The sequence below is a fragment of the Stigmatopora argus genome, chromosome 17 (genome assembly GCF_051989625.1).
Source record: "Stigmatopora argus isolate UIUO_Sarg chromosome 17, RoL_Sarg_1.0, whole genome shotgun sequence".
NCBI lineage: Eukaryota > Metazoa > Chordata > Actinopteri > Syngnathiformes > Syngnathidae > Stigmatopora > Stigmatopora argus.
The window spans coordinates 7498632-7524698 of record NC_135403.1 but is presented as its reverse complement, the minus strand read 5'-3'; the positions used below and the strand labels follow the sequence as shown (position 1 = coordinate 7524698).

The 26067-nt window shown below is 38.6% G+C and overlaps 1 protein-coding gene across 3 annotated transcripts; it reads left to right on the top strand.

The window, feature by feature from the left end:
• The first annotated feature begins 1147 nt into the window (after positions 1-1147).
• LOC144091994 (rho GTPase-activating protein 29-like) lies at positions 1148-25694 on the top strand. Of its 3 annotated transcripts, XM_077624722.1 has the most exons (23): positions 1148-1390; positions 2102-2444; positions 13142-13285; positions 15222-15318; positions 15418-15490; positions 15745-15805; positions 16165-16323; positions 17329-17393; positions 17467-17577; positions 17667-17747; positions 17874-18056; positions 18161-18298; positions 18404-18567; positions 19776-19948; positions 20065-20181; positions 20810-20908; positions 20993-21153; positions 22108-22296; positions 22400-22537; positions 22685-22920; positions 23202-23517; positions 23600-23717; positions 24049-25694. In XM_077624722.1, the coding sequence occupies exons 2-23, from the start codon at positions 2171-2173 to the stop codon at positions 24954-24956; spliced, it is 4005 nt and encodes a 1334-aa protein (XP_077480848.1). In that variant the 5' UTR covers positions 1148-1390; positions 2102-2170; the 3' UTR covers positions 24957-25694. The 3 variants fall into 3 exon arrangements, with proteins under 3 accessions (XP_077480848.1, XP_077480849.1, XP_077480851.1); XM_077624723.1 differs by lacking the exons at positions 1148-1390; positions 2102-2444 and adding an exon at positions 10136-10401; XM_077624725.1 differs by lacking the exons at positions 1148-1390; positions 2102-2444; positions 13142-13285 and adding an exon at positions 13404-14249.
• Positions 25695-26067: the final 373 nt, after the last annotated feature.

Below are 26067 nucleotides of genomic sequence, written 5' to 3'. Positions count from 1 at the left end.
TTTTGTGTTTAGTACATCCTGTGAGATGAGACATTCTGTAAGTTTTTTTTGAATTTGAGTTTTCAAGCAAATGTTTCATTTTCATTGTTTATACGGTTTTTGGGTACAGCTAGTGAAGTGTCACTTTTAAAATGTGAATTTTCTTTTACTTTTTATTCTTTCATTTTTACCCATCTTTATTGTGTATTAAGTATGGTAGCATTACAACTGAATTCAGGCAATTAATGGGGTAACTAACTAGTATAGGTAGTCTCCCTGCAAATTGTTTTACCAAAGCCTGAGTTTATCTCAAATGGGTGAAATGTGGCATTTTTTTTAGTTTAGAAAATTAAAAAAAAAAGAAAAAGAATTTTCAGTGATTCATTTATCATGAAAAAATATTGTTTGTATTATTAAAAGTGTACCCAGCAGTTGGGATTTAGCAGAGAACTGGTTAGTCAATTTTTACGTAAAAAACAACAACAACTAATGTTTGCATTGTTTATTAAACAGGCAGAGCAAGTGTGAATCTTCAACTATAAATCAAACATGCAAAAGAAATATAAATATTGTTGATAGCTTAAAAAAGGAAGTCCAAAACGTTTATTATTATACCTTCTGAGTCACATGTGACAAAGCAATGAATGCAATGTGTTGTACTCAAATAAATGTCAAAGATGAAACCTATTGTAAGATAGTGCAGTTTAAAACACCAGGTTCAAAATATAATTTACTATGTTGAAATCAAACCAGTAATGGAACTACTACTGTCATCTCAAAGAAAAAAAAACCCAATTAAATACTCCCCTCTTTTACTGTAGAGAAATACAAATCAAAACCTGACCAGGGTTACATCAATGAAACTAGCAGCAGTGCCTCTTAGTGACCACTAGAGGACAGTCCAGTCAAATGCATTGCTGAGAGTTTAATCAATCGGCGTTTAAAATGTAATATTTTAAAATGTTTTCTCCCAATCTCAAATTGTTGTTATCCACAAACATAATTTCATAAGAAAACAGGACTCACCCACTGACATCAGATGGAAAAAAATAAAATGGTTTTATTTTTATTTTTTGGTATCATAGCCTACACCACTAGCTGTGATTTATATTGTGAAAATCCTAACCGGAAATCACTAGTGTTTTCCCGACTTGACAGTTAAAACCTTTAGCACCTGTTGTTAAAAGAGAAGCGCGTGTTTATATCAACACAGTCATAACCCGTGCACGACAAAGTTAAAGTTACACGTAAAAGGGCAAGCAAATCGCTGTGTTTGGACTCAGGCAAAATCGATCTGGAATTCATACGAATATTTCCCTGTGGAATATTTTTAAGGTTTACGATTCTGCTGGAGCAATCTTTCAGCGCGTGGAACTTCTATCGGCTGCAATGTTTCCCGATTCTTCACAGGGTTCGTATGTTTGTATGACACAAATTTTCCGTTGTCACCCCACGTCACGGACGAGCTTGTTTTAAACATCTATAAATCAATAATATAAATCTGATTTACTGCTTGTTGAAACCATTCTAATTGTTAAACCCGAAGAAATGCGGTTTGATCACTATTTCATTGACATATGCAGAAAAAAAAATCACACCTATTGGTTTGTTTGCAATTTACAATTTACATAATTTGAATAATCTGTGGCACTAAGCAGCTGTTTCTCTTTTTAAGATGATATATTTTGCACTAAGTAGTTACTGCAGCCTTTACTTTACTATTAGGACCTTATTACAAAGCATTTTTGTCAAATGTTTGCATACAGTTGAATGCAGTACACGTGCTGAAAATTATATTTGTAGCTTGACTTTATTTAAAAAGCAATTTCACATCATATAATACAAAAAAAACCAATACTACAGTCAACTCAACACTTCCCATCCATGGATCCAAAATAAAGTTTAGATTACAGTGTGCATAACACTGCATCAATCATCGCCTTTCTTTGCAGCATCACTTTTGAACTATTACAGATGGCATTCATGTTAATTCACTGATAAAAAAAGATCCAATTTTGAATCTCAGGTATTATTATCATTATTAAAACACAAGAGTTCTCCCTGCTGAGTGTGGCATAAGTAATAGAAAGTGTATAACTATTTGTCGACTCTTCTTTTGCAGCCATTTTCACCCTTGTATAAGACCTCTGGTAGGTTTAAATCCTGAGAGGGACCACCAGGCCAACTAACCATGCTTGCAGCCATGCTGCGCCAGAGCAGCGGCGGAGGATCTGGAGATAGTGATGGTGGAGGAGGAACCAGATTCCCTCTGGGTATCTCCCGATTCTCCAACTCGAGCGCTGTGACTTTGGGGTCCTCAGACAAAGTCTCCAAGGGCCGCCCGATGCATAAGAGCAACCAAGATAGCCTCGCCGCGGACCCAAACTACATCATGCAAATGGTCAGCGATGTGCGGAAATTTGCAGACGTGTTACTCAAGTTCAAAGACGTCTTCATCTCTACAGGTATGTTTCAGTAAATTTTAACAAAAATATGTACTTGACATTTTTAACTGTATTCACTTGCATATATTCATGCAGTCACCTATGTACTGTTTTCTATCCTCAGTTATTGGCTGCAAAAACATACCTATCTGCTGTTTTATGTATTAATATTTTTTTTTGCAGGCCAAATCACTGTCTAATAAAAAGGTATTTTCCTGAGCCTTGTTTGGCAATGATGGCTGAATTATTTATTTTTGTTTATCACTAAATTCCATTGACATAAAGACTGGTAGCCCTGTGATTTTAGGATCATTGGTTTTCTAAGTTGTCAACCAAGGTTGGGTACACACTGTTGCTTTCACAGTAATGTACACACCCCTGAGCCTTTCGTACCTATTTTGTCCTGTTGTGGCCTTGGCCTGTGTGGCCACTCAACTAACCTTATCTCCCTTAGTTTGAGGTTATTGCTCTTTTACAAGTAAAAAAAATACAATGAAATGTGCTGCTGACACAGCATAGTGACCAAAGTATATGCTCGTTGCATTTCTCTTCAGGAAATTGTGTTTTTTCCCTCTAAAGCAAGGGTGTCAGACTCGGGTTGGTTCGCGTGCCGCTTTAACGTCAACTTGATTTCATGGCCGGACCATTTTAGATATAATATTTAGATTTTTTATTTTTATAAATGGATTAAAAGAACTGGATTAAAAGCCCTGAATATTCAGTTTTTATAGATCTAAAACAATGTTTATTTGAGCTTTTTATATATATATATTTTTAGATTTTACAAAATGATTTTTGAACTAAAAAGACAAAAAAATTATTAAAAAATTACAATTATTGATTTAAAAGGGGGGAAATCAGGAAATGTAATATACATCTATACTCTTCATTTTAATTTGATCCTAAAACAGAAAGTCGGCACTCATGATTTACTTTCCCGGGCCACACAAAATGATGCGGCGGGCCAGATTTGACCCCCGGGCCGCCACTTTGACACATGTGCTCTAAACCATCTAAAATTGCCCCGAATTTAGACATTGAAGACTATGACATATTTTAACCAATATAAACATACATTCAAGCAATATACTTACTTATTGTTGGTTGCTTGGCTGGACTACATAAGTACTTCTTTAGGAGGCATGTAAACAATGTATAAAAAGTAGTACCTTCTGGTTTGTGAAAGAAGACGTATTACAAATTAACTTGACAAACCCTCTTAGGTAGATACAAAGAAACTAGTTAAAATGATCATTGCTATATATAATCAGCGTTGCTTGGAATTAATGATTTTACTCTTACCAAGACAAATGACTGTCAATTTTTTGTAACTTTGTTGAAAATGGTTAAGGCTATGTATTGTTATTCAGTAGTTGTTATTGATAAACAACTTTTAATTTGGTTCTGAATGTATTAGGATCTCTAAAAGTCATCTACAAGATGTCATTGTTTAAGCTTTGACGGGATACTTGGAGACATCCAACATCTGGTAGGAGTCACTGACTTCTATTGTGATTGGAGGTGATTTAAAACCCTCTTTAATTTATGGCCATATTGTCCCCATTCTTTATGACTAAAGTTCTAACCTTTCATTGCTGTGGTCACTTTGAAAGTGTGACTGAAACCAACCCCACACTGAACCCTTCCTCCAATGTTTACTACACAGAGCAAAGCAATACTCAGCGTTTAGACTGGGTCCCCTTTGTAGCTAAATTCACAGTCAATGATGTGAGCGTGACACACATTGTCCCTGGCAACATCCCCATACTCATACACTCCCGTAAACCAGCAGCATTTTTGCACACATCAATACTTTCCCAAAGTCCAAAATAACTGTGGCCTGTGAGAATGATACCCAAAGGGTTTCCTAATCCAAGTACTCACATCAAGACATTTTAACTTTGTTTTGACTAGCAGCGCATCCTTAGATGGTTATTATTGCATGGTTGAAGTATGTGGCGACAGCCAATGACGCACATATAATTGAATTATGTCTTAAGAAGCTGTTTATGTGACGAAACTAGTGTCATGTCGCGTCAATGACGGAGGTTTGGTCACTGTCTGCACACCATCTCCAATGTGTTGCTGGTATTTATATTCCTTGTAAAATTGTGACCTGGTCCACTGTGTACTTGTGAAGGTCATGTCAGTAATTGGAAGGGCTTATTATTCCTCACTAAGGTCACAGAGGACATCATGAGACCATATGAGCCGTGGGGGTGGTCTCTTAGGATCTTTTGTGTTCGATGGTGAGGAGGCACTCGAAAGCACTCGGTCATATTAGCTTGGTAAACATTCAGTCCTTGTAGGGCATCACACAACTGAGAGCTGATTTTTTTTTTAGATTGAAGGAACTGTTGTGGGAATCAGGGTGTGTTGCCTACGAGGAGCTTGATTTAGTAAGACAGGTGTGCCTTGTCTGTATTCGTCGTGAGGCTCTGCCAAGTAACCGCACAGGCATAAAAGCGGAACCTGCCAGCATTGACAATGGAAAGTTGAGAGCATGGTTTGCAGTTTTGGTACAACTTTTGTAGACGGGAAAATATCTAGGGCTAGCTTTCTTGGGATTATCTGTGCCGGAAAAAAAAAATCTCAATACGTACAATTGCCACCTTTGTCGGTTTGATGAAAGAGAGGATCTTTTATCCGTTCTCCTTCGCCAATCCTGTCGTCAGCAACTTTGAAGTTAGTCACAGAGCAAGACAAGCATTTCATTGGCATGAAAAGTCCTTCGCTACTGTGTTATATTCAAGCCCTTTTTTTCAACTTTAATTACTACATTTAAATGCAGTACAGTACAATCATATTGAGCTGGAACTGGGTGAGGTTAATTAGGCTGCTCCTGAAGAATCCTGCGAATGACACAGCAGATTTTTGACTAACATAATAAGCTAGGCACACTATAGATCAAAACAGTATGCATCATGAACCTTTATCAGATATGTTAATATTTACCTGTCAGTGTATGCGTGTGACTCATGTTCCCACTTTACATATTTCGTGTAATGCATTCGCTCTGAGTCATGAAGAATCTTTCGTTAGAACATTACCTGATTAAATAGTTTAGCTGAGGTGTTGCGTAATCTAGATGACGACCCAGCACACCGCTACACGGTGAATCATTAGATTCGTCGCAAATACCTTTTTGGTTAGTCTTATTTAGTTTGCATCATGCTATTCTTTAGGAAGTATTCTGTTATGAGGTTTAAGCTTCCTGGGAAACACTGATATGGTCCTCTGAGAAAACCTAAATTAGGTTGACTTGGACTTTTTACCAACTATTCTAGACTTTCTTTCAAGGCTCTGACTCTCCTCTATTTAGACAGTCTATCCCACTGGGTTTTCTGGGATTGACTATAAAGTGCTGCCAGTTGCTTCTTGCCTCCCCAAAAATTCCTTTTATGGTTCTTTTAACACACTTGTATTTTGGCTAGTGTAAATCATTCCATGTGGGAAAAAGAATCGTCTTTTATAGATCGAGATACTTGAATACTTTGTGACTCTCAAGGAGTATCTTCTCGATTTAATCGTAATGGTGCATGCTTATCTTCTTAACTAAGCTGCCTAAGGATTTACTACATTACCTTAATTGCTCGCTTTGAGATCTGCTGCTCTTTTTTTAAGATTGGGTAGAATTGGAACTTTGAAGGGATTAAAGTCCTTGCTTTGTGACATGAGGCAGTCCTCTTATCCTTTTTGCCTTTTGTAATGTCATGATGGACAAAGGCAAACAGGTTTAAAACCCCAATCATCAGGCAATGCACAAAGTGCACATTGTGTACAGGTGGCAAAGACATGCAAACTTGTCAAGTTTAATAGCCCTAACTGCTCTGAAACTGATTTGTAAGCCTTTTTTTTTAGTTTGGGACCCAAGGGAACATTTTTACTGTGTTGCTTTTTCCTTGCCCATGAGAAAGATTAATAGTTATGGCGCCCCTCCGAACTGTAGCAGCTGTTTGCTCCACAATTCAATACAATTCAGGATTCCCACTCTCCTGAACTAATAAGGAGCTTTGCTAAAGGCCTGCATAGTTTTTAAATATTATTTTTAAAAATATTTGCATACTTGTCAACTTGCCCCTATTTCGTACAGGATTTTTAAAAACTTTTTTATAGGTACGGTGTAACAATGTAATACAATACAAAACACTCCACACATCAACTATGGTTCCTGGCTTAACAATTGCAATGGTAGGATTTTTTTGTTTGATGATATTAATTTTTTTTTTTTGAGTGACTAGAGAGAATTAAATCTTGTAGATACATATGAAACCACCCGATGGTGCGGTGGTTCTTGCACCTGACTTCAGTGTGGGAGTCTGGGTTCGATCTCCACTCGATGGCGGTGGGTTTGTGGGCGTATGTCCGTTTCATTGTGTCTTGTGATGGGCTGGCAAAATATTCAAGGTGTCCCCTGCTTGTTGTCCATAGTTGGCTGGGGTAGGCTCCAGCATCCCCCGCATTCCTTGTGAGGATAAGTGGTGTGAAAGATGAATGAATGTGATGAAGATGAAATGATACATATGGAAATCCAATTATTTTTTTACACATTATTAGTAACATACTGTGTCACATTCATATATATATATGTATTTTTTTTTCAAATCCATTTTGATTGGGAAAGCCTGCAGCAATCAGGCTAATCACCTAATTAATTGTACAATAATACAATACTTAATACAGCCTAGTTTGCATTGAATATTTTTATAATTAGTTTGAATACATTTTCTTCTGTAAATTAAATGTTAAAACTGAGTTGCTGTTATGAGTGACTGTGGATGGATGTCAATCTAGTGGGAAAAAAGGTCATACTGCTTGGTTTTTATCATGACATTAGTTTAACTAATAACACATCACAATGCTTTCTTAGTAGACAGGATCTGTGAATTGGCAGTTCATGGTGAAGTTCAAAAAGATTGTTGCGGCTTGGAGCAATTCAGAAGAAAAGCTGCTTAACATTTCAACACTCACCTGAAAGGAATTAGGGATTGGTGTACACAAAAACAAGATCTGTTTTTCACAGACCAGAAAATTGCAAGGTGTTGGATTAAAATAGAAACGGGTACTACGTCGAAATAAAGTATGGTCCAGGAATCTGATAGTATAAATAAAAAACATATATTTTGCTTTCCTAATGTTTTTTATGCATAGTTACAATTATTTTCTTATAATTATTTTATTATTTATGGAACTGAGCTTGAAAATATATTGCTTGGTTATTGAGTTAACCAGACTGAATTACTGCCAGGGCCAACTGCAGTTCATAATGTCTTGAGAATCAAATAACGTCCCAGTGGACTGTAAAAAAGGCAACGAAGGAAATTGGGTGTATTGATGTGTGAATGAACTTGCCAAGCAACTCGGCCTATCAGCAACAATACCTGCAAAAAAACCCTTGAATCTTGCTAACCATTCACCACAGTTTGCTGAGTAAAATATTTAGTTCACTACTAAACAGACCAAACATTTTAGCTGGCAGCATAAAATTTTGCACCGCATATTTTTTTTGCACCTGAATAGTTGTGTATGTACATTATATTTGTTAACTACTTGCAATTCCTAAGTCTGCTTTAGTGAACAAAATACTATCGTTTGCAACCTTTATCATTCGGTATTATTTGACTTCAAAAAATGGACAGTTCTCAAAATACTGTCATTATAGCCACTTCTGTGTATACAAACCTCAAAGCTTCCTTTAAAGCATTCATGCTTTGTTAAGTAAGCTTTACTTTAGAGTAAAATGTTAGAATTAAATTCCTCAATAGTCTTGTAGGAACTCTGACTAAAGGGTGGGCTTTCATTTTCACAAAGCCCATTCACTCATGATCCAAATGACTGTAAAGCCAAATAGCCTCCCCTTATTCTCAGACATAGGCCCTCCTCACCTCCTTGTTCTGTCCATTGACAGGTGCACTAAAAAGCGGCCGTGTCTACTTCCTGGCCTGCTGATGTGCCTTTGCGTTCAATACACATTATGGGGAACTGACATGGACTTTTTTCCCCCCGATAACGCTTGAGCAGTTTAGCCTGCCAGAACAAGACTGCACGGTGGGGGATTTCTGTTTTTCTCTTAAAGAAAGTTGAGAGCATAGCTGGAATGCCAGCTTTCAGAGCATTTGTATCAACAGTAGATGGTGGAGGTGGCGATGTGGGGTATAAATCTAAGAGAGATCTGTCTTTCTTCACTGAGGCACTCCACACTGAATATGCCATTTATATGCTAATAACTGGAGAGCATGAGTAAAAATGAGCATGAGTAAAGAAACCTTGGAGCATTTACATTATTTGCTCACTCTTGGGTTACTTGACCAGACATCTGAACATATCGCCAGGTCTCTTTTAGCGGTATAGATACTTGCATTGAATTTTTACCATCTTATACACATACATGGACCCTTTCTTTGAGTATTTATTGATTTTTATACACTCTGTAGTGGTGGGCAACTGTTTTCATTGAAATCTCGACTGGCTTTTGGTGAGTGCGTATGTAGGAAAGTACAAAGTGGCATCACATGATCAGCAATTTAAAATATGGTCATTTGGTGAGCAGTTTGACAAGTTCAAGAAAAGCAAGTGAAATCTGAAAACAAACCAAATGGATGACAAACATCAAGCAGGCAGGCCACTCAATTTTTTTACCTATCAAGAAATAGAAAGGGTGAAATAACTAGTATTTAGCAAACTAAGCATTGAGGTCATTCTTTTATCAGTGCGTGTCATTTCCACTTTTAATGTCTACTGTGTGCAAATAATTCATGATCATTCTTTGTCCGTATGAATAGTTTCTGATGCAAGGAATTCATAAAATAGTCCCCCCGCAAGCACTCAACAAAATAGATTTACTTAGTTTTAATTGTGTGGACAATGAGTCTGTTGGGGTATACTCTTAATTTGAGCCAAGTCATTAGTTGTTGTTAACCCCCCACTGCCCTCTCTGCCATGGCTTCCCTCTGTGTGATAGGACATTTGCCTAATTGAAACATGTTTAGTAATTTCACACATTTGGTTGCAAAAAGCAGCGCCCCCGCCCTCTCTTTAAAGCAAAGAGAAGAAATAACACTTGTGATTTGCAATGCATAGTTAGCCAGTGATGGAATACCGCCAAATCCCTTTTCTCAACCAGGCGCCATTGGTTTAAGTCATTGATACCCAATTCTAATAGTAACTAGTAACTCTCAAGCTGCCTCATGTGGTCAAGCTTCTAAATGTAAATTAATGTTTACTATACATACAACTACATATGAGAACGGATAAGAATATATGGTGGATTACACTTGGATTTCAGACTACAAACATGCATAACTGTAACACCTGTTGTATTACAGTAAAGTAATTGCAGACTTGAACAATTTGGAGATAACTGGCGCAAGGTGATTTCAGAATGTTTTATTATTATGGTGTCATTTTGATGGTGAATTAGCTGACAATGTTTTCATTATGGCTACGCCTGCCCTTCGCGGCAACTCCCATCCCCACTACCAAACAAGAGGCTGGAATGTCGGGTTTCCATGACGCTGATGAAGTAAAAGCCTGGCAATGTGTTTCTGGCAGCCTGCAAGGAGCTCCTGATCCGCGGCCTCCTTCTCATCAGGATCAAGGTCTGATCCCTCCATAGCTCTCATTCACCGGGCCTTATTATTCCCTGGAATGTCTCTCACTCCTCTCATAACCCCTGCTGTAGTGGGGATGTGCTGTGCAGGGGTAAAGTTGGGACAAATCCCATAAGAAGAGAACTATCCTGAACAACACACAACCCCCTTTGCCTTTCATTTTTTACCCTCCCATACTCACCACAACTCCTCCCCTATCATGCCTTACCATCCTCCCACCAAAAGCTGCCACACATGGACAATGACAGACGCCGTTCCTGTGAAAAGTGAATGGCTGATGTAGCAATTTATTGTCCCGTAAATGCTTCATGTTGTCAAATCCATGAGGTGACCTGTCCCGCTGTCTGCCAGTCGCCCCAGAGACAATGGTGAGTTTTTCAGCTCTCAAAAAAGTCTCTTCTTTGAAAGCCTTATTTCCCCTGTGGACAGTGAAGAGAAGGATTTTCCCAGAACCTCTCTTTAAACCTGACATCCTCTCTAAAATAGGAATACAGCTGCTTAATGTGAAGTTGTGTTTGACAGATATAGCCTTAAACAAGATCCCTCCTGATGGGACGGAATTGTCTACGCTTTGTGTTGCCCAATGAAAAGCATTCATGGGATTAAATAATCGTTCTTTTTACTTGTTTCGGAGCCTTGCTGTGCTTCTCCACACAGCCATAATGTTAGTCTAATTTGCCTCAATTTAAGATGGTTCTATAGGCCATGCATTTACTATTGAAGACTGCAAGACATGGGAGTTTTTAAAGGAAACCCCCGTATAGTGGGTATTCATAGTAAACGTCTCGGTTGATGCCTCCTGTATTGGGGTTGGAGTCTCTGAAACAAGACGATGGGTGATTTTATTGGGATTGTTGACTTTGGCATAAAGGTTTTTTTAAGCAGTCAGCACACACACAGAGTTGATATTTGTAAGGTTTATGCTAGTGTTGTAACTGTTCATGAGCTTGAGACCACATTTTAAGGTTTTAGTTCTTAGCTTGGTCTCAAATTCCTAAGTCTTGTGAAAATCAAGAGGACATTCCGTCTCATCACTCCATGTCCTACCTCGACTCATCTTAGCCAACATCCTGCTAACCAAACAAAGTTTCTCATAATGTTATGTTCAAATTGTAACCGAATTAAGATCTTTAGTATTGTCTCAGTCTAGATAATGCGGCGGCTCAGGATTTTATGTTAAGCTAAGCATTTCAACTTCAGTAGATTTTAAGGAAACCCTACATGTTTGTTTCTCACACTCATTACTTCGTGCTCATTATATAACCACAATGATCTATGTTCCAACACATTGCAGTAGCCTGAATAATGCATATCACTGAAGAATTAACATAATCACACTGAGCTCTCATTTGTGACAACCAGCGAAGATGTATTTTTAGTGCGTGATCATAACTAATTAACCAGCTAAGTACACATTGTTGTGGTAGGGTTAGGCCAAGTATTTAATTGAAAGACTTTTTCATACTGCATTCTCTCTAAATTCCCTTTAGAGCACTGGAGTCAAACCAAATATATAAAAGCCCTTGAGTGTCCTGGATTTCATTGCAACCAATGAAAAGGACACTTTTTTAATCAATCTGGTCTCCTACAAGTATAATCAGTTGATTGCAGTCAATTGCATATTGATTGCTTCAGCAGAAAAATACTTGATTAAACTGTCTCCGCTGCATTGGATCCAAGGAAATCCATTTTTGGCCCTTAGTGGAAACAACCGCTTCACCGGGGGTCTTTGTTTTCGATATTGCTTGTTGTGCTGGCTGTGTATGTGTATTTTTTTTTAAATTTCTTAACTGATGTTTTCCCTTGTAAAATTGGTTTACCTTCTGATGGGAAACCATCACATACTGTTTAGTTAGCTGGATTTTCCAGATCACCACAGCAAGCATTGTCAATATGTCCATGCAGACCCCGCTGTATTAGCCCCGGTGGTTGCACTATTTGTTCACTCCAAAAAGAGAGCTAATGAATAAAAGGGAAAATGGGCGACAGCTAAAGTCTTCCTGATCCCTTTCTCCATGAGTAGGTAATCCTGGGGTGAACATCAGCGCAAATGTGGCTTTGACTGTCAGTGGGATGTGGCTTGTTGGAGGTGAGGTCCAACAAAAGGCGGAGTGGGTGGCAAAAATGGACCGTAAGCAACTCACCTCTAATTGTGCATACGGCTCTTGTCAAGTTATATGTTTTGAAAAATAATAATAGTAATTATAAGGCATGCATATTTTCTCTTCAGTGACCACTAAACTACTACTTTGTATTGTAGATCTTGGAATTCGGGAATTTAGGTTTGTAGACTATGGAACAATACAGTATGTTGTCAGATGTGCCTTTTACACAGACCTCAGCTTTTTGCTTTGAGCATGCAGACTTCATTGCAGAACACCAGTTCCCACCCTTCAGAAGTTCATTTTTAGTTTTCTTACCTCCTAATTTCTGTTTTAAAATTGGCTTCTGATGAACAGACTTGCAAACTTCTAATTGCCGTACGGTCAAAATAGGTTGTAGTTATGACGTACTTGGCTTTCAGGTATGGTAGGTTACGGAGTGCAATCTCACTGCCACCCGTGCTTTATGGCCTTGTTGCCTAGACAAACCATTGACTGCTTTAGTGTTGACCACAACTCCAATGAATGCTTGGTACTTGTCTGACACGGCTACCATGGCCACCCTTTAAACCAGCAATGTCGGCATGTCATGTAGTGATTCTCTTACCAGATGGGTAACAAAACGGGAAATTTGGAATTCTCTGGGTACCTCATCAACTGTTAAACGGAAATCCCAGTCGTCACTGTCTTGGTTCAGAAATGAGGCTTGAGCCAGACGACAACAAATTGCCGTGATTTTACTCCCAAAGGCACATCTGGACATGAATGATTCTGGGTTCTGTAATTAATGCTATACTGTGTCAACCTTGTGTGAAATCAATGTAGTTTTAAATGGAATCAGACAACAAAAAATGTTGCCTCTCTGTTGGTCTTCATATCCTCAGTCAAAAAGGCGACCAGTTTATATGGGGGGGACTACTTTTTCTTATTAATTGAACACTGTTGGCCTATTTATAATTTGTATCCCATAAATCTTCTTAAAACATTGAACTTTGTGATTTATCAGAGAACCAATCCTGCCTCCACAAAGCAGTCCACGAACGTCTCGGGGAGATGCTCGGAGTCCTGAAGACCATTATCGACAAACACCACAGCCTCAACTCGGTAGATATCCTGAGTTCAGCTGGAACTGTCATCACTGCAGTGAAAGGTAAGCAGATTAAATACTTAATAAAAAATAAAAATAAAACATGCATTGTAGGCTGACAATTTCAAATGGTTCGTCTATAAGTGCCCTCCGATTGGCTGGCAACCAGTTGACAGTGTACCCCACCTCTTGTCCCTTGTGAGCGAGGATAGGCACCAGCACCCCCGCGAGCTTTTTGATTGTGGAATGAATGAATGAATAAATCAATGTTGTGATACTGATCTCTGTATTCTGGCTAGAGTTTCCGCCCCTAGAGCGCCAGAACACACTTGATTTTGAGGTCATTTTTCCCCCTGAAAATAATATAACAATATGTAAACACCTTTCTTCAAAATGTTGTTCATATTTTTTTTTCATTTTTCCATGTTATATTCCCTTTTCCATTCTTTCTTTTATTTAAAGGCACAGTCCACTCCATTAATTTTACTCTTTGATTTGTGGTATCTGGTCACGCAACAACAAAGTCACCCTGTGGTTGCTTACAATTAGTGTTCATGGGTAAAATATTACCCAAATCCTTGGATTCTTCAGAGTTGTGAGAGAGTGTTGTGCTTTTCCTCTTAAACACAATACCATTTTTTCTCAATGATGTAACTTCCGCATTTGGACCACTCGTTGGGGCCTGTGCGAGCATTGGCATTGTATTCCAGCAAGGCTCAGGATGTCCTGTTGAGGATTTAGGGTTTGGACAGAAGCAAAGGAGATGTAAGACCATAAGAGAGTTGCAAGCTTTCAATGGTGACGACTAGCTTTTTTCCCAGGACCCCACTGGTCACCGCGTATTATAATTGTGCTTCATCTCGAAGTCAGACCTAAATATTTTTTTAAATACTCATTTTGAAGAAAATAAAAGCACAACAACATGGGAAGATTGGATAAATCATCTCATTCAACGACTGTCATTATTCATCAAAATAGAACTGCCAAATGAATAGGACACAGGCTAAGGATAAAAACTATATTCCAGGTGGGTCATTTTTACTTTTCTTGGCACCTCTTTTCTGATATTAAACTGACTTTGCGATGGTATATGATTCCTGTGGTGTCTGTAGAGTTACATGTTTCAGAAATCTTTCTTGTTAAGTTAGTCTCACTACTGCCTTTTACGTATAAATGTTTTGATAAATCGGCTAGTTTGTGTTGGTGTTTTGGACTCTCAAAATATCTATTGTTCCACTGAAAGGAAAGACGAAGTTTCCTCTAAGCAGAAAGCAAAACAATCAGCTACATCATTGATTCCTTGGGCTCGCTTTCTGACTAGTTCATTTTCTCCCTGCCTATTCAGGACAGGAAGATTATTGTGAAGACTGATTACAACTGTATTTACATTAGTGTTTTTGTCCTATTCTATCTTCAGTCATCACCGTGTTTTGATTTGTAGCAGGAAACTACTGGCTTTCCAGATTACAGTCCATTTATATACAGTGGAACTATCGGGTTTATGGACTACAGAATCGGTTTGGTTACTTTGGTAGAAGTGTGTTTTAAGGCATTAACATAAAACGTTGTACAGAATGACCCAAAAAAATGCAAAATTGGCATTTTTGAAGTGCGTATTCACTGAGATGGCAAGTGACAACATTGCAAGATTGCGACTTAGCTGAGATGTTGCAGTGATCAATGAGGTATCTCAACAGATAATTTTAAGAATGTATCTGTACAGGCAGACGGTGTCTGAAGGATGTAATTTTAAACAAATAAAAATTCACTCATAGCTTCTCAAATGGCACGTTTTATAATATGTTTTTCCATTACCTTTGGTTTTATTGGATTGTAAAAAAAAATCCCATTGTATATATTATACACATACAATGGTGGTGAGTCACACAAGGAGATTCAACTAAGATAAGTGGAGCCTGAGCAGGATGTCTCCTCTGTTTGGAAAGCATGTTATGGCAAAAAGTTTGACTTAACCTAGGCTCATCTCGTCATTTGACAGAAGTGAATTTTGAGGAGGTGAACGAAGAGAATAAGCAGAGTCTTTTTAACGACATCTTCACTGCAATTGACAATTTGGCATTCACCGTTGGCAATGTGTAAGTATCATGGCATGACTGCACATATCAGGCTCTTATGGGCTCATATGTATCAAAATACATTCTAATTTTATGATTAAATGTTTTTTTTCTTCCCAGAGTGTCTGACTTCCTTATGGGAGATGTAGAGAATGGGTCTGGGTTAGGGCTCCCCCTAACTAAAAGGAGTAGGGTAAGTAGTGTGCATTAATTAAGAAGTTATGGACATAACTGAGGATCAGAGGCAAAGAACTGTTACTACTCAATAAGCTTCAAATTGATTTTAATTGAGGAAGAGTAAAATGAATGTTTGAATAATCAGCAGAATGGTCCTATTTGGTTTTAAGAATTATTGTTTTTGACGTCAACTGATTTACTGTGGATATGGTATGAACAATTTTTGGTTGTATTGTCTCATTGTGTTGATGATTTTGTTATCTGTTTCAGTCTTTTGACAACCTACCTTTGGAATCTGGAGGATCCGGCTCTGAGAAAGATGATCCACCAGGTAAGACAGATCTCTCAGGATGTGTTTTTTTGTTCTTTAACAAGTACGAGGCTGGTTTTTGGCGAGGCGTTAGAGTGTAAACATTACACCGAATGAGCAGAATGATTCTAGTTTATTATTGAATGTACTTCATGTCTGTGTGTGGGCTAATTGTGCCACATGAACTCATGGGTGTCTTCTCATTAATCCACACATCACTCAGTTAGCTTATCTTCAAATTGTATTAGCCCGTATGTCTCATACTCAAGGTCAGTGCTCGCTAGGCCAGTTGGCTCAGTGCCGCACATACTGCCAAATATTACCCAGAGAAGCATTGTCAGTCATGCCCAAGTCCATCTTTTACAACCTTTCTTGTACAGTTCCTGTAGGCAACCTCGGACCACCACTTCGGGTTGAAGAAGTGGACAGGACACTCCAGCAGGAAGACAACGGAGTGGAGTCAGCACTGCGTTACGCCAAGGGCTGGTCAAAATATACCAAAGAAGTACTGGGCTGGGTGGAGAAACGGCTGAATGTGGGTGAGTTATGGAACAATTGTGGTTTGGACTGTTTTATATTTGCGTTTTATGATGCATCCAAAGGAAGCGCACTATGGATTTTCTTGGTTTGAATACGCTCTTAGTGTCCAATCAACCTAAGTATTTAAGATGTGGAAGGAAACCCACCAAGACACGTGCCTAAGACCATGTTGGAGGGCAGCATTTATCTTGCAAATTACTCACCCAATGTATTGCACTGTACTCTAAACCTACTTAACTTTTCCTATAAAATGATTTTCTTTCCCCCCATTGTTCTTTATAAATTCTATATGGACAGTTGGACATGACTTAACTGGTAGAGAAATTTGAGGGAGCTTCTTTTTTTCACTGTTACCTCACCTGAGCTGTAATCTGATGTCTTGTATGCTCAAGGCTGAGAATTCAGCATGTGACATATATTCTGCGGGCTAGTTAATGAATGGTTCCACTGTCATACTTAGTCATTCTTCTTGGCAGCAGGGTGACACAGGACCCACTGTAAAGTGGTACAATGCATGTGTTATCAGGCAAACAGACAAAAGTGTTTGTTTAACACATCCTCGGTGGCTAATGGTTTATTTGATGATGAATGACTCAAGGACATCGCTTGACTTGATTTGAAAAGTAAAGGTCTCTGTTGGACTTTCTGTCTTCCGTTGCCAATTATAGATACTGCTTTGTTAAAATTGTAAAATGAATTCCGTGTCTTAAATTTATGAACATTTTCTGTCAGGGTTCCAAAAATGAACCGCTGTAGTTCATTTTTATTTTTCGCCCCAATGTGTTGTTGCAAGGTACTTTCTTTGGATTTTTTGTGAATGTACTATTATTTAGTGTGCGAGTAAGTAAAGCATTAGAAGGCAATAAATTAAGGAGTCCAAGACCATTAACATGCTACTTTTCCTTCAATGATTAAAAACTATACACGTCCAGTTGACACCCAAAATATAAACTTGTTTAGGTATAACATTGAATGTAATATGCACTTTATCTATTTATTTGCAGATATGGAGTTGGCAAAGAGCTACAACAAAATGGCTGAATCAGCAAAGACTCTTGCAAGTCAACAGGTAATAAAATAATTTTCAGTTTATATTTACAGATATTTTTATATACTAACTCCGTCTACTCTTTATGACATAGGAATTCATGCCTTTCCGTGACATCTACATGGCTGCTTTCAAAAATGACATTGAGTACAGCAAGATTGTACTAAACACCACAGCAGTGCTTCAAAGCAACAAATTCATGCAGGTAATTGCTCAAAGTCTGGTTTTTTTATAACTGTAAGGTGGAATAGAAGCAGTGGAATTATTTACATATTTTGTTGCCTTTCAATCTAGCCTCTGATGACTCGGAAAAATGAACTCGACAAACTACGAAAAGAAATGAAAGAACAGTGGCATAGAGCGCTAAAGAAAATGGTAATTCTTTAATTATGTTTATTAAATGGAGGCTATGTCAATGAATGCTGAGCGAAAGAGGTTTAGGTGTGATTTTTAATAGACAGCAGTGTTTCGTGTTTAACTAAATGTTTCTTTCATCACAAGCATGAGGCAGAGAGCGCTCTGAAAAAGGCTCGGATGCTGCAGGATCAGCGTCAAGAAGAGTATGAAAAGGCCAAGGTATCCATCAATCGTCTTGAAGGGGAGCAGATTGGAGGTGTTGGAGGAGCAACGTCTGCTAAACAGTTAGAAAAACGGCGCAGGTCGGAAGAGGAGGCCTGGCAGAAGGTACAGAAAACTCAGTTACACTATGTAAGACTCCCAGTTTGGCTCATGAGTGTAATGCGTAGCTAGCACATTGTTAAGCTTAATTTGAATTGTGTCTTTGACAGGCAGAAGAGGCGAGGACACACTGCGAAGCTTGTCAAATTGATGTCGAGGACAAAAGAGTTGACCTGGCCAAAACCAAAAGTGATGTAATCACTCAGCTCCGAAAGATGATCTTTCAATGTGACCTCACTCTTAAAGCTGTATGTTCAAACCTTTTATCCAATTACATATTCACCTTAAAATGAGTAAATTGAGGAAATATTATGATCAGCATCTGACAGCAGAATGACGTTCTTTTTTTCAAGGTCACAGTCAATTGGTTTCAGCTCCAACAGGCCCAGGTTGTATCACTTCCTGTCAACCACCAGAGTCTTTGCGAAACTGCAAAACTGTATGAGCCTGGGAATCGCTATGTTGAGTTTGTCCGGAGTTTGCCCCAGGAGTCACACTACTTTTCATCAAGCACAGGGTAAGACATGGTGTGATGTATTCAATTTCGCACAAATTCCCCAGCACTCACCCGATGTGTTGTTAGTCCCAAACCCAAATAAATGTGGGACTAGGCCAGAAAAGATATTGCCCCAAAACACCCATGATTTTCTGCTGACTTCTTGTTTGCTTATTTGCATTTAAGTTGACAGTTCCACCACTTCACAAGTGACTTTCAGTGAATAAAACGCAATAGACCATTGATTGTCAAATGAACGTCTGTTGTTATAGGGCATATACGTATTGATTATCTGCCATGGGAACACATGAAATCAGGCAGAAAATAATGTATCTGCTGTATTAAACACTATTTGATAGTTTAAAAAAAAAAAAAAAAAAATATATATATATATATATATATATATATATAGATAGATAGATACTGCACAATACACTGCTTCCTGTGAAATTGACCCACTATCCAACATGAATAATGAAAGTTCCTTTGAAGGGGAAAAAATCCAGTTGTGCCCTGCGATTGGTCCAGCAGGGTGTTCGGGGTGTCCGCCGCTTGGTGCCCATAGTCAGCTGGGATAGGCTTCAGCACCCCCTGCGACCCTTGTGAGGAAAAGCAGCATGGAAAACTAATGAATGAAAATGCTAGTTTGAAAGCAATGTACATCTCTTTGTCTTTTCCAAATTTGCTAATGGAAATTTCTCTATTCTGGGACTAATAGGTTATCGTATTGATCCTTGCCAGCATGAGAGTGGGTAGTGAGGGAATTTACATTTATTTAGTTCACACACATTTGGCACTTGACAAAAGAATCGTTTGTTTTCTTAGCCCAGTTCTCCTCCCCCAACTGAGATTTCCATGATCAAAAGAACCAACTTGTTGAATGTGGAAATGGGACCTAGCAGTCTATATTTAGCCTTTTGTTTGTCTGACCTACATTCTATACAGTAGAATGTACAGTTATCAGCTTTGAATTTAGCACTGGTTTGAATGGTTTGGTGGCATTGGCGAGAGTATGTCATTTGATCGTAAACTCAGTGTGACTATGTTTACATGTACCAAACATCCCTTAATGATAGGTATTTTTGCCATCGCCTGGTTTTATTTAATGAAATGAATGTTATATTTTATAAATCCACCCCTAAATACCAGTGACTGTCCATTGTTGCTCCTTCCATTGGAAGACCATTTTATTAAACACATTTAACAGTTATCGTCATCTCTCATCACAGTAGGCCTCTGACACAGCGCACACTAAGTGGCAGTCACTCATCCAACAGTAACCAGTCACAAGGATCAGCTACATCTGACCACTTTGGTACAGATGACATTGATGGGTCCAACGGCAACTCCCAGCAATCAAGGATTGCAGAGCGGCGGTCCAACAGCAGTACTGACATCCAAGGTATTTCCAATCCTCCAGATGAGTCTGTTTAAAAACACTTGATTACAATCTCTAGAGTCTTCATTTATAGAAAACAAATGAATGGCTAATGTCGGAATATTTATCCTTATATGCAGCACTTCGGATTCGTAACTGCAATTCGTCGAGTCAGGGTGGAGGAGTGTGTAGTGACTCGGAGAGTGTAGGAGGGAGCAGCGAGTCCCGGTCCATGGACTCACCCAGCACAAGCCCAGGTTGGGAGATACGCACAGGAATTTCATTTTCAACATCAAAAGGAGGGGAAATACCATACCTGTCAACCTCTGCCGATAACTGCCCTTATAAATGATTATGATTCCCCTTACAAACCCCCCAAAAACCTTACAAACACCGTACGACTTGTACGGTGTTTGTAAGGTTTTTTGGGGGTTTGTAAGGGGAATCATAATCATTTATAAGGGCAGTTATCGGCAGAGGTTGACAGGTATGAAATACTCACTTTGAATTGATCATTTTTGCTACTAAATCATGCATAATATCTTCAATAAATTATATGTAAGTTCCAAAACATATACTATCATCGTGCTGTAAAATATAACCATGGGTATTTCAGTGTCTTATTTTCACTTGGTGACTAATGGCCTTCTATTTTTCATTATCAATCATACCACTAAAATATTGGCTTCTGGATATCATCCATTGTTCTTTGGAAATCTGGCTGTGGAAGCAAGGCCTTTGCATTAAACACATTTAACAGTTATTCTGGTTTGGTTCATATTATGTGAATAAACTCCTGAAAAGTCATTTCAAAATTCAATTGTCTGGAATTGGTTTAATCTGACTCCATGAATATGGATTTATTGGTATTGTTTAAATGTTTAGGAGACTTAAAGAGGAAATTACCTAGATCACCTTCTACTGGTACAATGTCGTCTGCCGATGACCTGGATGACCCCCACTCGCCTTTGGACGGTGTAAACGGTTTGTCAAATAATATACTTTGTGGTTACAAACATTGATTTAGATTTTTCTACATGCTCTACTCATTTCTTGTTCATATTTCAGGTTTAAACGATCTTTTAGAGGCAGCTAGTTCTCCACGTCCTTTCAGAAACACTCAAATGTCCAAAGCTGCTCAAACCCACAAGTTCCGAAAACTTCGCGCACCCTCCAAGTGTCGAGAGTGTGATGGACTTGTTGTGCTTCAAGGAGCAGAGTGCGAAGAGGTAACTTTGGTTTCTTGTTTTCATTTTTTAACTGAATGAAACACACCAGGAACTAGAGTCATGAACAAATTTTAGACTCCTTCGTAGAAAAAAAAATGTTCCAGATGACCATTTCCAAAGCTTCATAATGGCTTCGTAACCATTTTTAATCAGTAAAAACAAAAACGAAAGACAATCCCTGTGCTCCTCGGAATGAGAGACTGAATTAACCAATTTAACTCAGTTGGGTGAAATAGCTAGTGGAAACTAAAGACCTTTTGTGACACTTGTAAAGGGCCAATCATCCCTGTTTGCCTCCCACTGTTTTTCTGAGATCAGGTTTCTTTCCATATTTATTTCATACTGGATACGGACAAAAGATAGAAGGCTAAATGGAATTTTTCTTTTCTTAAGGCGTGTTATGTAATGCTGCTTGGGGTGCTTTGACAAGAGATGAAAGAATGCAAGCATTTCAGTTCTTGGAACGACTCCACAAAATTAGTTGAAGTAATTAGAAAACAGGAGGCCAATCTTGATCTGTTTGCTTGTCGAAAAAAACTTGTAGGAGGAATGAATTTTTAGTGATTCCAGCTTGAAGCAGCTGCATTTTAATAGTTTCCATTACAGTAATTACAAGAGGATAGTATGAATGATTGAAATTCTCCTTCAAAATATGTATTATCTGCATATAAATTTGTATTTTAGTGATTTTTTTTCAGGAGTGAAAGAATATGTTTTTAAATAACGAAATCCTATCCCACATCAATCCATTGTATTATTTTCAACTTATTTCAAACTTATTTTATATAATGCTTGAGGAAAGGGAGTATATTCGCTTGAAAGTTCATTGGAAAAAAGCATTTGTGTTAAAAAAAAATTGTGCGATGAGTCTAACCTCATCCAATCGCTTTATATTTTTTGTGCATGCTCTTCCAATGATTCATTGGCCATTGAGGTTTTGCAATGTGTTTCCAGTGTTCATTAGCCTGCCATAAGAAGTGCCTGGAAAGTCTGGCCATTCAGTGTGGCCATAAAAAGCTCGAGAGGAAGCTTCACCTATTTGGCGTTGACTTTACCCAGACTGCAAAGAACAGCCAGGATGGCATTCCATTCATTATCCGCAAATGTACATCAGAGATCGAGACAAGAGCACTTAATGTGAAGGTGCTGATAAAACCTCATTCTACACATTTTTACTGGTTCAGCTTTTCAGGTTTTCTAAAATTTGTCAGAATGCCTTTTGAAATCATGTTCTTGGGTTTTAAAGGGTATCTACCGCCTGAATGGCTCCAAGTCCCGGGTAGAGAAACTTTGCCAAGCATTTGAAAATGGTAAAGACTTGGTTGAAATGTCTGACCTTTACCCCCACGATATCAGCAATGTTCTCAAACTCTACCTAAGACAGGTAGGTCTGCAATTATTGGTTTTCCTTGACACCATATTTTGATTAAACAGGATTAATTGCTTATGTTATTGCCATTACAATCTCTAGATACCTTATGCTTTATATATTTCACTCTGTAGTTCATCTGTTACCTGTATTCCCATTCAGCTTCCAGAGCCACTCATCCTTTTCCGCTACTACAACGAGCTTATTGGTTTGGCCAAAAGAAGCCAAAGTGGAATTGTAGAGGATTTGGAGGCATTTCGCCTGAGCGCCACTCCAGTGACTCCATCTCAGATTGGCGTCAAGCTCAACCTCATCCTCTTCAAGCTGAAGGACCTGCTCAAACAGCTTCCACGTGCTAACTACAAGACACTGCAGTTTCTTATAGAGCACTTGCACCGGTACAGTGTTCTTTTCACCAACAAATGTAGTTCTATTGTGTTCCTGCCACTGGTTTAAATATTTCAAACTCCTCGACAATTTGATTCCGTTTTCGATTGGGGAAAAAAAAAAACTGATTTTCGTGCATAAAAATAGCAGTTTTTCATGACGTACATTTTATGACGGATTTGCAAAAAATCATTGATGTGTTATATGCATATTGAGGAATTCTTACTAAGAAAATGCACATTTTTACATGCAAATGAAGACGTGTTTTAATTTTGTATTCCGTTTAAATCAGGGTGACGGAAGCATCAGAGGAAAACAAGATGCCCGCAAGAAACCTAGGGATCATCTTTGGCCCAACACTCATCAAGCCGAGACAGATAGATGCCGACGTCTCCCTCTCCTCGGTAGTGGATTACCCCTATCAGGCGCTCATTGTAGAGCTCCTTATCAGACACTACCAGATGATCTTCGATGCACCCCTTAGTCCCCTGACAGGCATCTCACCTACCGAGGTTTGTGTTGAACCATTACCCCACATGGGCCCTCCTTACCAGGGAAAAGAACAGCTTCTGAGCAGGCACTCAAAGTCAGTTGGCGACATCCAGGAGGTAAAATAGGTGCTTTGACACAAAATATGTTTTACCAGGCACATGGTGCATTGACAGTCTTGTGTTCTGTTCTCCATTATAGTTGAGCTCCAAGCATTTTAAGAGACATTCTTCCACTCCTCCCTATAACTCACTGGCTGAGTATAAGGATTCAGTACTGCTCCTTCCTTCTGACCATGGAGGAAAAGAATTAGAACCTGGTTAGTGTTTTTTTTTTTTTTTTACTGGATACTTTTTCTGCATGGGATGGATATATAGTATATACTGTACATATAATATGGTGCTGTTTATCTTAAATTAATTTAAATCAGGATGTTATTGGTAAGTATATTTAATAACTAGTTATTTTATTTAATGTTTTAATTAATTAGTAAAGCACTTCTGAGGGTATGGATACGTAGTAATCGTTATTTTAGATGTATGACAATGACTTTTTTTGTTTGTTTGGAACGATATTATTTCATAGCGCACTTTTGTTAGGTATGTTATTAGTTTTGAGATATGTTTACACTTTTATATGTACTTTGTTAGAAGCCGATGAAGTGGATTCAGAGACCTTCAATGGGCTCGCCGAGGTCCCAAAATCGAGCGAAAGAGGCCTTTTCCGTTCTGCGCATGTCACGTCCACGACAAGGGTGCATTTACGGCAGCAACGCAACAAGTTCTCCCGACCCGCCAGCATGCCGTTGGAACGGAGCCACGGCCGCGGTAAAGACGAGAATCCTACCTGGAGTAACGTGGATGAAGAGGATCGAAAGGCAGACCATGGCATCCAGTCCATTGAAGAAGTGGATGAAACTGAGATGACCAAATTGCGAGCCGGCACACATGACCGCAGCAAAACTCTTGACACCAATACCTTGCGCAGAACTTGGACCAAAGAATACAAGTTCCAAGATGCTGCATCTAGAACTGCCAAAAACATTTTCAATACAGACAGTACAGTGGATGATGCAAACAGGTCATCCCCTTCTGCTTCAGTCTCATCTTCAAGTTTCTCCATCGATGACTCCACGAGCACTATTCCAAGCTACCCTAATGGAGCTTACAGCATGCCATTGCGACACGTCAGGACATTAAAAAGAGAGGACAATGTAACCAACTACAACATTATTACAACGGGTTTCCGTTCTTCCAGAACCCTCCAACCACCACCAGGAACTTTCTACAATCCGCCATCAGGGAGTAAAAGTAAATCACTCCACGGATTAGCCAACAGCACCGAAAATGAAGATGCAGAGGATGATGAGGAAGATGAGTTGGAAATTGAAGTGTCTGTGGATGAGCCTCTTGATGAGGACACAGAGCAAGCAACCGCCTCGTCATCCCACAGCCCAAACCCGGAGGACTTGGGCCTTAATCAGGCCAGACCTGTTTACCAGAGACTGAGATCCAGGCACCTTCAAGAAGACGAAGACCGAGAAGCTCATTTTGTGTGAGTCCAGAGGTTGTGACATAGCCTATTTGTGACTGCTTTGACTCTAAACACTATTAGAAAGAATTTTGTGGCCCTTTGTGGACAAGAAAACAACACCCTTTGCTTTCCAAAAAAATGCAAAAAGAACACGCTCTAAAGGGGTGTTAATTTTTAGGAACAAATCGCCAATATATAATCCTGCGATCGCGATGCTGACACCAAGTTGGACTATTTATAAGTTTTCAAAAACTGTGCAAGTGCATATTATGTGAATATTTTGTACAGTGTTCCTGTGGATTCAGTGACTCTTTATATACCAAAAAAGTATCTATTTGACTTGTTACTATAGAACATTTAGCCACAACAATGAAAAGAACAAAAAAGGCACTTCATGAATGCATACATTTGTTCAAATGTGCTGTCATCTTACTTTTATACTGTTACATGTAGAAAACAAATGTTAACATCAAGTAATAATCAAAAGCTTGCTCTCTGACATATGCGTTGAAATACTGCTAATGACATGGACATTGTTTTATACTGCTAAACATGAACCTATAGATCTTGGGGGGGAAAGTCTTAATTTTTAGAAAATAAATGGGTATAAACCATAATTTTGTAAGAAACAAGATATGCTCATACTGTTTGAATGACTATTTTTAAATGGTGATTTGTAATGGTGGCAGGAATGTTCAAATGTAAAGAGACAGGTACACCTGAACAAGTATACTTTGTAATTTATTAAAATGTATCGAAATTATTTGAGCCATATTTTTTTTCTTTTTAACCCGCTGTGCCCATCATAAGTATTATTTTTGTTATTCAAAAACCCAAAGAAGTTTCCTCCATCTTGTGATTTTTTTTTACCAGTGTCACAATCATGAAGTGTTTTTTGTTTAAATTGTAGAGAGACTTTGTATGCATATATTATTTTACGTTGTAATCTCAGAGCAGTGGCAGGATTAGTGAACCAGGTGGTTGGGTCATGATGGCTTCTCCAGCACACATGGATGTGAGGTGTTGGCTGTCTCCCTGTGCTGGGAAAGGAGATTAAATCAATCTGCTTAACTATTCGCAAGGTCTACAAATTAGCTGTGTTAGCAGTCCCACAGCTCACTCGGTGGAATATGTGG

Bases quoted from the DNA above. Each gene is read 5' to 3' on its own strand.
- LOC144091994 (XM_077624722.1), top strand. From the start codon at position 2,171: ATGCTTGCAGCCATGCTGCGCCAGAGCAGCGGCGGAGGATCTGGAGAT. The intron at 15,491-15,744 runs GTAAGTAGTGTG...TATCTGTTTCAG, and splicing joins CCCTAACTAAAAGGAGTAGG to TCTTTTGACAACCTACCTTT. The intron at 17,748-17,873 runs GTAATTCTTTAA...TTTCATCACAAG, and splicing joins ATAGAGCGCTAAAGAAAATG to CATGAGGCAGAGAGCGCTCT.